The sequence below is a fragment of the Argentina silus genome, assembly GCF_951799395.1.
Source record: "Argentina silus genome assembly, chromosome: 16".
Lineage (NCBI taxonomy): Eukaryota > Metazoa > Chordata > Actinopteri > Argentiniformes > Argentinidae > Argentina > Argentina silus.
In genome coordinates this window covers 17313510-17324221 of record NC_139670.1, presented here as the reverse complement: position 1 = coordinate 17324221, position 10712 = coordinate 17313510, and the positions used below count along the sequence as shown (strand labels likewise).

Sequence of the window (10712 nt, the reverse complement as noted above, 5' to 3'; positions counted from 1 at the left end):
AGACAAAATGCTTCCTCTTTCCAATACTTATGGCAGGCACTGTATATCTGATCCAAAAGCTTTAATTGAAAAAAAGATGCCCCCTCAAAATCCAATTTCTCTTCAGAGAAATTTATTTGAAATCTTGCCCCATACATTTAAAAAAGACATGTCTAATATAATACCAAGGTTTGGCTTCTGTTTTCATTTTCAAAACACTGAGATTGAGGAGTTAGTAGGTTTTCCACAGCATGGCTGGACTGAATGTACCAGAGTAGTGAGCGTGTAAACAGTGGTGTGTGTGTGTGTGTGCGTGCACATGTGTATATGTATGCATTGTGTGTGTGTGTGAGCGTGCATATGTGTGCCAGTGTGTGTGGGTGTAAACAGTGATGTGTGTGAGCGTGTAAACACTGTTGTGTGTAAGGTATCGGCTAATTCTCACTTCTTCATGCTTCCAAAGGGAAGCAGACTGGAGCACCACCTGCTTAGCAGGGAAAAAGAACGGAAAAATGGCTTCAATTTAAGAGTCCTTAAATTCCACTGAAGTCTTCCACAGAGAGTTCAACACATCACTCCAAATGAGGACTGGCCAGGTTTAAAAGGTTACTGAAGTAAAAAAAAACAAAAAAAAAGCAGTTTACGTCTTTAAAACAGCTCATTGTAAGTCCATGGTCATAGTGTTCTCTTTGAAGACAGTCTTGCACCATAGTTGAGAGTTTTCCCACACCAAAAGACTCTTCAGAAAGACTCTCAGGAAACAAATTCCATATGCTTGATCTGAAGAGAACATTCTGCGAACCTGTTGTATAGAATTTATGATATGGTCATTAAACTTGCACAAAATAAAGAAGTATTTAAATAGAGAGAGAGAGAGAGAGAGAGAGAGAGAGAGAGAGAGAGAATGATCAAATACACCAACCTTGATCTGACTTGCCAGTACAACTACGACCAAAGAATGAAGGCTAAAGAAAAAAACAAAAATAAAAATAAAAACTGAAGAAAGACATAAATGAAAAGAACGGAGTGGAGAGAGAGAGAGAGAGGGGAAAGAGTCATTTTAGCCAGATAGAAATAGTGAGTAAGACCAGTACTAGAATACACACATACAACTATTCAACATTCTTTCCTGTTTGTTTTCTTGTAAGTTGTAGTTTTTCACAATAGTATGTATGGGTGAATAGTTGTATGGGTGAATAGTTGCAACATTACATTAGGTATGGCAATGAACTCTAAAAATGATTAATATATGATAGAGGAATGTATTTACAAATAAATTCTAAAATACGAGGAACACTTAGGAAAAGGTGTCAGTAATGACATGAACAATATATGTATCAAGGTCTACAAATGGCTTATAAATTGTTGCAATGTGTTTTGATTTGTTTAACAAATCATTTGCATTTATAAATGTTTACAGACGTTGGAATAATAATTTGTTAATAGTGAGTTAATCATGTATTTATTGTTTATAAAAGGGCTGATATAGTAAATGAAAGTTATTATCAGGAGACCAAACATGAGTTCCTGACCCCAAGTTTTGGAAATGCTAAGCTAAAAAGTATTTACCTTTTCTTCTAATTCCTTTATCTGTCGTTTCTGTGCTTCTATCCATTCCTCCAACTCTTTGACTCTCTGTGAAAATAAAAAAGCATATTGTACATGGTATCAAACTATAATGTTGTTATACAACAAGAAAACCCCCCCCCCCCCAACATATTCCACACAACAGTAATAAAAAAGATATTGAAAACCTCCCAACTTTATTAACAACAGATAACATATCATATAACAACATATCAGTGCAGTCAAGCCAGTCAAATACAGTCAATCCTTGTGAGTCATTCCACTGAAATTGATAGGCCTTCACTAAATCTAGCTCAAACAAGCTGACGCGGTGGCCAATCCACTTTGGCTGGGCTTATTGTCGTGACTTCTGAGCTGTGTTCGGGGCTTACTGCTGGACTCTGAGCTGGGGATATTATTAACAGATTCTCCTTTATTAGTCAACTAGTTTTCTGTCTCGCTAGCTAGCTAGACATGACATGGCATGAGCCTGGTCCACAAGCAGGCAACCAAACAGGCAGTCAGCCAGCCAGGACACTGCAGTCACTCACTCACTGCTGGTATACAATAATACGGTGAAAGGACATGACCGGAGTTGTGTCCCTATAGTCCTCTGCTGACTCTTATCCTCTTTCCTTGCTTCCTTCTCAAAAAGCATTTGGAGAAGAATGTCTAAGGGGAGGAGCCTTTGATTTTCTCCTCCAATGGGTTTTAAGAAGGAAGCGAGGAAGGAGGATGTGGGGAATAGAGGAAAGACTGCTGGGACACACTGTGGGGTGTGCAATGCATTATCTGTAACATTGAATAGCATGAAACCTTCTTGAAAGTCTCTGTATTCAGTGCATTGGGATGATGTGATGCTTAAAACTAGACCGCATCCTGCCAGCTGTTCCTGAGTGCTCTGTGACTGAGTGAGCTGACTGTGTAAACCCCTGGGTGAGGATGGAAAATGTAGCTGTGGTGATCTCTCTTTCCTCCACATGGATCCATCTGTGGACTGAAATCCACCTGTCATGGCTGCAGTAATATTGTGTGTCTGTGTGTGTGTGTACTGAAATTGTGTGTGTGTGTGTGTGTCACCGTGTGTGTGTGTGTATGTGTGTGTGTGTGTGTGTGTAAAAAAAAATAGTTAGCTGTGCGAGCTTAGCCTTCTTCAAACTGTGCCAGTGAGTCTTCACTGACATGGACCTTTGGAAGGGTACAGAGATCCTTGTGTACAACACAATTGGTCTTCCCACTTTCCCATACTGTAGTGAGGCCTGGACAGACTACCATCACCACACTCCAGGGGTTCCACCAGAGAGCGCTTGAGGCAGATCCTTGGCATCGAATGGGACGATCGCAGAACCAAAGGTAGCATACTCCACGAGGCCAATTCCATCAGCATTTAATGCCATGTGGCCTGGGGTGGTCCAGTGGTCTAGCACCACGGCCTACAGTGCACACATATGTCCATGTCGGCATGGGTTCAAATCTGAGCCATGCCCAGCTGACATACCCTCTCCTCCTTACTTTCCTGTCTTTCTCTACTGTCTCTGTCCAATAAAAACGGAAAAATATGTGGATGTGGAGCTGGATGGGCCACTGTGTCAGGATGGCCAAGGACCGCCTCCCCCATGCCAGGTCCTCTTCAGCGAACCCAGGGGGGTTCAGAGGAAAAGGTAGAAAAATACCCTGAAGGCCACCCTCAAGAAAGGTGATATCATCACCAGCAATTGGGAAGTAAAGGCAACAAACTGCCTGGCCTGGCAAAAAATCCTGTGTCCTCAAGGCACAAGGCTTTTTGCGCCTAAAAATTAAGCAACTCGGAAGATACAACGTATGGAGAGACAGGCTAACCCTGAACTCCAACTCCCCCCCTGCCGAGCTCTACAACATGTCCCCATTGTGGCAGAACTTGTGCTCCACCAGATTGGGCTCCTCAGTCACTTTCATACCCACAAAGCCTGACTGACGGGAGATGAGAGCTGTCCCTCTAGCCTGGATGCTTCCTGCTTCATAAAACTCAAGCCAATAATACCAGCAGCACACCAAGGGTGGGACAGTAAATCTCCAGGTATCTGGGCACAGTTAGACACAGTCGCACACAGTATTCCACAGCAGCAGCACCGTCAAATCCAATCAAATCATCAAATCAAAGTTTATTTGTCATATACACAGAATACAGCCGTAGACGGAGCAATTAAATGCTTAGGGTAAGCTAGCTGCTCAACAGTGCAACAAAGTAATAATAATAATGCTAATAATAAGAACAATAAGAACAATAACATAAGGATCAATAGCAGTAGCAAGTCGAAACACAACAACAAGAGTGGGGTGGGTATCCTTTGCCTGCTTCTGTCAGGGAACACACAGTTGGGTCTATCACAGTTCAACAGTAGTACACAGTCGACCTGGTGTTTCGAAAAGTATTTCAAACACTTTAAAATTCTTTTAGCATTTGCTTGAGCCTGCCTGGAGCACCAGATGGGCGGGGTTTGCACTTGTGGGACTTATGGAACCAAATGTATTTGTTTTATGTCGCTTTGGGTAAAGCCGTCTGCTAAGTGCCATAAATGTAAATGTAAATGTTCTATTGTGCCAGGCAAAGTCAATCAAGCACAGCAAAGCATTTGAAAGGTCTGGTGCACAGCAGTACAGTACAGAGTGGTATATTAGAAGAGTGGCGCCAATGAAGGGGTCCATTTTCTAGTGGCTAACGCTTATGGAGACTCAAACAGTTCCTTCACGCAAACCTATGGAGCAAGTTGCCAGGCAACCGTTTGCCAGTCTGACTGGCTAGTCTGACAAATATTGCTTTTTTCACGTGTGGATATATTGCTTTTTTCACATGTGTTTTACTTGAGAGTAGCCATGACGTTTTGAGTCTAAAACCGCCTATTTCCATCTATTTAAGTCTTATCACATATCTTAGTCCAATAATAAAAAAATAAAAAAAGTACATCAGGAAGGAATTCTTTGAACTATTTCAAGCCTCCAGTAATTGAATTGGCACCAATCTTCTCATATACCACTCTAGTACAGTAGAGTCCTTTACCTGCTGAGCGTGGTGCACCAGCTCCATCCTCTCCCTGAGGATCTGGGAGTCCCTCTCCCGGAGCTCCATCATCACCCCCCTCTTCCACTGCTCCACAGCCCTCCTCAGGGTCTCCCTCTCCTCCTCCGAGAGAATCTCCGACATTTTGGCCCCCACCTCCTGCTGCAGGGCGTCAAACAACATGGCTTCCAGCTCCAGGATCCTCTGCGTGGAGGAAGGGAGGGAGGGGGAGGGAGGGAGGGAGGAAGGGAGGGAGAGTGGGAGAAATGGAAAGAGGAATTGATGAGAGCTGCTGTTACATCTAACAGCCACCAGAGAGCACTGCTCCATTTTGAGAGGTGGGGGCGTCATTGCACTCGATGAAGTGCACTGTAGTAACCTGTTGTTATAATGGATTGGTTATTCGTTCCGTTAGACCTGAGTGAATGCTGTTTAAACCCCCTGCTTCGGGGAATGTTTCACTCAATGCTTTGTTTATTTCATGGGAGGCTGGTGGAGGTAGAAAGCGGACGGGCTCATTATAATGCATACAATGGAATGTGGAATGGTATCACTTGTTTTTGAGGCCATTCCTCATTGCATTCCATGCATTACAATAAGCCCTTCTGTTACCACTGACTCTCACCTTGTGCGCCTGATCCATGGACTGCTTCCTGTAGTCCAACTCTTCATCCAGGTAGCCTTTCTGTTTACTGAAGAGATGCTTGGAAAAAGAAAACACACAACAAACTAAACAACATTCTGTTGAAGTCCGATTATGGATTCACACTAACAAGACACCTGTATGGAAACAGTATGTTGGGCTAAAACATCAGCAGGACACACTTCTCAAGGCATTTTAGGAAGTACACTGTAAAGCCCTGTGTACACAGAGACATTTCCCATTATATCACCGGTATTTTACCGTTGCTATTGTCTATGTAAACTGAGCCTAAGTAAAGCATATAAAACATACTTTCATGCGACAGCAACAGATACAGGGTTAGGGTGGAATCCTAACTCAAGATCCGGGTGCGTAAATCTTGCATTCATGTCATGGGAAATTTGCGCGATGATTCGATTTACGCGCACGGATCTCAAGTTAGGACTCCACCTTCAGTAATTAGCAAACTAAATGAGGGGATAAAAAAAAGCTAACCGAACAGCTATTTACCTTCTCACTTTCAATGTCCAGCATTTTCTGTTGTAAAGCTGATTTGGTGACTTCTATAGACTCAAGCCACTGAAAGGGGAAGGATGCAGGGTTTTAGTTAAGTATTTAAACTTGGTTGGTGATATGCCAATGTGGTGCATGGAACTTATTATTGATTACTATGTTTGTTTCTTGTAATTGTATGTTTTTACATGCGTTGGGTAATATAATCGCAGCCTACAACGTAAATTACACAAGTACAATAACTGCAAATTAGAAAAATTTAAATTAGAATTAGAAAATCATGTTGGATCATAATTGTTATCTATCTATGGCAACATTCACATTTTAAAGAAGCATTTGCCCGGTGTCAATGAACATTGTACAAACACTTGTATGTTCCACATGACTAAAGTAGCTAAAGGGAATCATTTTCAGGTATATTTCTCATCAGTGCACTGTTGATATGGTCCCAAAATGTAATTATTTTTTGCATACAAGCTTCATAGATATCATAATGACGAGCTTATATTTACTTCCTGGTGAGATGAGACGCATCATCTCACTTTTTTTTCCAATAAGGCATGTATGACAAAATAATGATATGTTAGTACTAAACTTAAGGTCTAAAGGTAATAGCACATTTTATTTTGTATTTTTATTTTGAGTAAACTATCCCTTTAAGATGTAATCGACTTTAAAAAAAAAGGGAAGAGAAATACCTTTTCGGCCAGGGTTAAAACGGTCCTGGCGTGTATGATGACCACTTGCTCGTCATTGCTCAAGTTCTGTGTACAAATTAGACGGGAAACATAGTCATCACAACACACGGTAGATAACTGAACACAGACAGCCAGATGACAAACAGAATCCAGTGATGTAGGCGCGGACTCCCACACACAAACATGTACATACAGACCCCACACACATACATGTACATACATGTACATAGGAAATGCAACATACACTTACGGCGTTATCCCCCAGAATATCTAGCTTTTTCATCAGCTCGGAGATGATGATGTCCTGTGAGGGAGAGGAGAGATTAAAGGGTTAAAGGGACAATCTGGGATTAACACAATAATAAAGTGATCTCCCTGCCACCTTTTTTTTTGTGGTGAACAGGGATGGGAAATGTAACCCAAATGTAACCGCTGGAGAAATGTAACCACAAACAATAGAGTAAAACAATCTCATTTTTTTGGGTTCTGATTGGGGTTCTGACAGAATCAATAATCAATGGCTATATATAATAAATTAAAAAGTCCAGAAATAGATTGACCATTTCATGTCCTGCCTGTCCTACGTAGAGTTCTTCCGTGGGAATTCAGTAATGACTTTCTAACGGTATAGTAATCTAGGTTGAGCACGACACTCACATTGACCCCCTCAGCCTCACAGTAGACCTGCAGGGGGCTGATGCCCTCAGAGAAGTGGATGTTGTGGAAGTTGATGCCCGGAGATCTCCGCTCCCGCTCCTCGGGGAGGAAATAAGAGCAGAATGCTTAGAGAACAGTAACATTGTTACTCTTGTAACAGTTAAATCATTATGTTGTTATTGCTGTACATGGTAATATAGTGATTAGATTAAGTTATGGTTAAGGCACTGTTATTCCACAAAAAAACAGTGATATATCCACAAATATGAAGAGTTCACTAACTTCAAGTTCAAGAATCCGGAACTCTAGGAGTTCATTTTGGTCTTTGACGTCCTGGATGTCGTTTTTTAAGCGAGACTCCTCCGTCTCCATGTGTTTGATCTGTTAATAAAGACATTGAATAGGGGACAGACAAGTACAATCACGTGCCACACTATACTAGACATGAACAATAATCACATGCTATAAGCACTATTTCCTGAATAAACAACTCTCTACTGACCTTTTCAACAAGTTCTAGATTTCTTTGATACAAGGCCTGTTTCTCTTCGACCCACTTCATATCCTACAAACACACAGGGAATGGAATCAGGGGCAAGGGACAAGTATGTGTGTGTGTGTGTGTGCGCGTGTGCGTGTGCATGCCCGTGTGTGTGTGCATGCTTGCGTGTGCGTGCGTGCGTGCATGCAGGTATGTTTCTTACTTGGCCTTCCTGGGCGAGAACACACTCAAGGTCCTGTATCCTGGTTTGGTAACGAATAAGCTCTGCCTGTAACTGTTCTCTTGTCTGTGTGGAGTGAAAGGAAAAACCAGCACATACCCTTGATACAGAGAATCACTGGTAAAATAACCTATTCGCTATCTGATTCAGTCTCTCGCTGAGTCATCTCGTGGGGGGGAAAGGGATTGGAATTCATCCCATCGCCTCTCAGAAGGCTCACCTAAGATCTACTGTGAGGGGAGCCTGTATGGCAAGTCGTTCATATGGGTTATGTACTGTTATACTCACCTTTAGTTCTTTCTCTGCATCGAATGTACCTCCGACCTGCTCCTGCAATAGTGCATAGGCTCTCTGGAGGGCCTGGTACTCCATGGTCAACTGGCGAAACCTCATCTCTGTCTCCTCTCTGATCATACCCTGGAGGACGCAGGCAGGCAGATTGGCAGGCAGGCAGACACACGCAAACACACACACACACGCACACGCACACACACAGACACACACACAGACACACACACAGACACACACACACACACACACACACACACACACACACACACACACACACACACACACACACACACAAACATGGGGTTAGTCAGAGTCTAATGAGCACAACTTCCCTTTCCTCGTCTCTGTTACAGTATGTCAACTGTTTTATTTCCCCCAAAGGTTTTCCTTTGTCATCGTGACCATTACAGCACAACAGCATGAATAACATATGAAATACCTACCTCATTGTACCTGACGGCTGATTTTAAATAAGCGTTACATTGCTTATTTACTGTGCATCTCTGTAAATGCGGTGCCAAATATTAATATTTGAAATGCTCATCCATAATATAATTCACTCACATCTGAACTGAAAAGATTTCAGTCAGGAGAGATCGGAGAACACAACAAAAAAAACACTACATCTCGGTTTTAAACCTGCAAACTTGATTATTAAATCAGGTCTTAAGACTTTCATGAAAGTGAGAGAAAGCAAACTTCAGTCTGGTTTCAGGCTACGAATAAAGGCTCTTAAACACGGCAAAAACATCTAACGTCTCCATTCTCACCTCCTCTGGGTCATCGTCTGGCGTGCAGGGGGTCCTGTCAGTGTGGAAGGAGATGGAGGAGCCGTCAGAGTCTAGAGACGCCTCTTCATCGTAGCCGAAGAACGTCTCCACCACTGGCTGCTGGGCAAAGACAGACACAAACACACAAAGCACACGCAAACGCACACAGGCTGGTAAGAGAGGCCCAGACCAGTGCTGATACGACCACAGACAGAGGCTCTGATCCAATACCCCTATAGCACCACACTAGAATACATCAATACATGGATTTATTATACAGTATGTGTTGTGGTAGTGTGGGTATTGGAGCATAGCTAGACATTCATCCAGGGTTTGTCAGGGTTGATGGTTTCACAGGGTTTGATGAGAGTACAAAACATAACTGTATTGCAGTAAAATAACGTGGCATTTTTATATCGATTTTTTCTGTACCCTGTAACATTTACCTACAGTATAACCAGTTTGGAAAATGAGTGTCAAAGAGATACTTCTATGTCTCTGCATCGTACCTTCGCCGGCCTGACGGCCTTCTTCCTCCTCCCAGTGTCCTGGCGTCTGTACCTCAGCAGCATGTCCCTCTCCTTCAACAACAGAGAACCACACTGATGACCGTGGACACGATTCAAGAAAACACAGGTTCCATCCATAGAAACAGAATGAGTTTGATTCGAACGGCCATGTCCACCCCTTCTTCCCAGAACGTCCGGGAGTTCACTCGCCCTCAAGGATTTCAAAGCACTGGATTGGTGTAAGCATGGGCTCGATGGGAGTTTCCACCATATTTCTTACACCAGTCCTTTCCTTGTAAACCCTTGAGGGGGAGTGAGTAGTTCAGGCAGAAGGGAGAATAGCATACGGTCAAACATCCAATAAGCGCAGTCTCCATCAAATGCCAATTTACAATAATAACCGGGCCATGAAATTGAAGCAAATAAGTGCCGGTCCCTAATATAGGCTGGGTCAAAATAAATTGTTTACCGATATGTATTCTCTGTTGATATTAGGAGATGATTAAAGTGACATATTTGCTTCTGGGCGACCGTGACGACATTACCGGTATGCAGTCTAGTCTGACAGTGGTAGCTTTGTATGGAACCGATAATAAATGACCATATCTATCAAAGAAGGAGGTTTTGACTGATTAATTGTAGACTAATCATGTTTAAAATGTTGGTGGATATTTGTTCTCGGTATGGTATATATTCAGCTCTGTCATATTGCGGGTTTGAGCAGCAATTTGGCAACAGAGGGTTAGACAGAATAAGCACTGGTCTCCAATAACCGGCTGTACTAAAATAAGTAAAATAAAATATGGTGATTGGACTATATTATCTTAAAGGGATAGTTCACTATTTTACATCTTATAGTCAAATGGTTCCTTACCCTAAAAGTTGTCCACAAGAAACTGTTATCCATGGTTCAGAGTTGTTTAAATAGCCACTACAAACTTCAGTTAACTTTAGTCACCGCAAACAAAGATACTGTGTTATGCTAAAGTTGAAGTTAGTAGAGTATGGAATAAAGTTATGGAATAAAGCTATGGCCCCATAGACTACTTTCATGTTAAAGAACCATCTGACTATAAGTTGTAAAATAGTGAACTATACCTTTAAATTGCCTTCAGTCTGTTAAGAAAACAACATTTACTAACTTGGACTACATTTGTCACAAACCTAACATGTGTTTTCATTTTGTAATGCACATTAATACATGGATATTTGCTAATACAAACATGGGGATTTTGACAAATGTACTAGCTTACACAGATACCATATAAATAGTTATCATTTCACCAAACAGCAGCAAGTAGTCATAAATCAGTTTTTAATATTCAGC

General features: G+C 42.0%; 1 protein-coding gene across 1 annotated transcript in view; it reads right to left on the bottom strand.

The window, feature by feature from the left end:
* Nucleotides 1-648: 648 nt before the first annotated feature.
* jakmip3 (Janus kinase and microtubule interacting protein 3) overlaps nucleotides 649-10712 on the bottom strand; it is a gene marked incomplete at its 5' end in the record, with an annotated part of 36128 nt that continues 26064 nt past the window's right edge. The window contains 15 exons of the mRNA XM_083686938.1: nucleotides 649-781; nucleotides 902-975; nucleotides 1549-1614; nucleotides 4583-4786; nucleotides 5208-5285; nucleotides 5736-5804; nucleotides 6437-6502; nucleotides 6687-6740; nucleotides 7094-7192; nucleotides 7376-7474; nucleotides 7596-7658; nucleotides 7798-7881; nucleotides 8104-8232; nucleotides 8877-8993; nucleotides 9386-9457. Coding sequence (XP_083543064.1) covers nucleotides 925-975; nucleotides 1549-1614; nucleotides 4583-4786; nucleotides 5208-5285; nucleotides 5736-5804; nucleotides 6437-6502; nucleotides 6687-6740; nucleotides 7094-7192; nucleotides 7376-7474; nucleotides 7596-7658; nucleotides 7798-7881; nucleotides 8104-8232; nucleotides 8877-8993; nucleotides 9386-9457 — 1251 coding nt within the window. The 3' untranslated portion in view covers nucleotides 649-781; nucleotides 902-924. The remainder of the gene's footprint in view (nucleotides 782-901; nucleotides 976-1548; nucleotides 1615-4582; nucleotides 4787-5207; nucleotides 5286-5735; nucleotides 5805-6436; nucleotides 6503-6686; nucleotides 6741-7093; nucleotides 7193-7375; nucleotides 7475-7595; nucleotides 7659-7797; nucleotides 7882-8103; nucleotides 8233-8876; nucleotides 8994-9385; nucleotides 9458-10712) is intronic.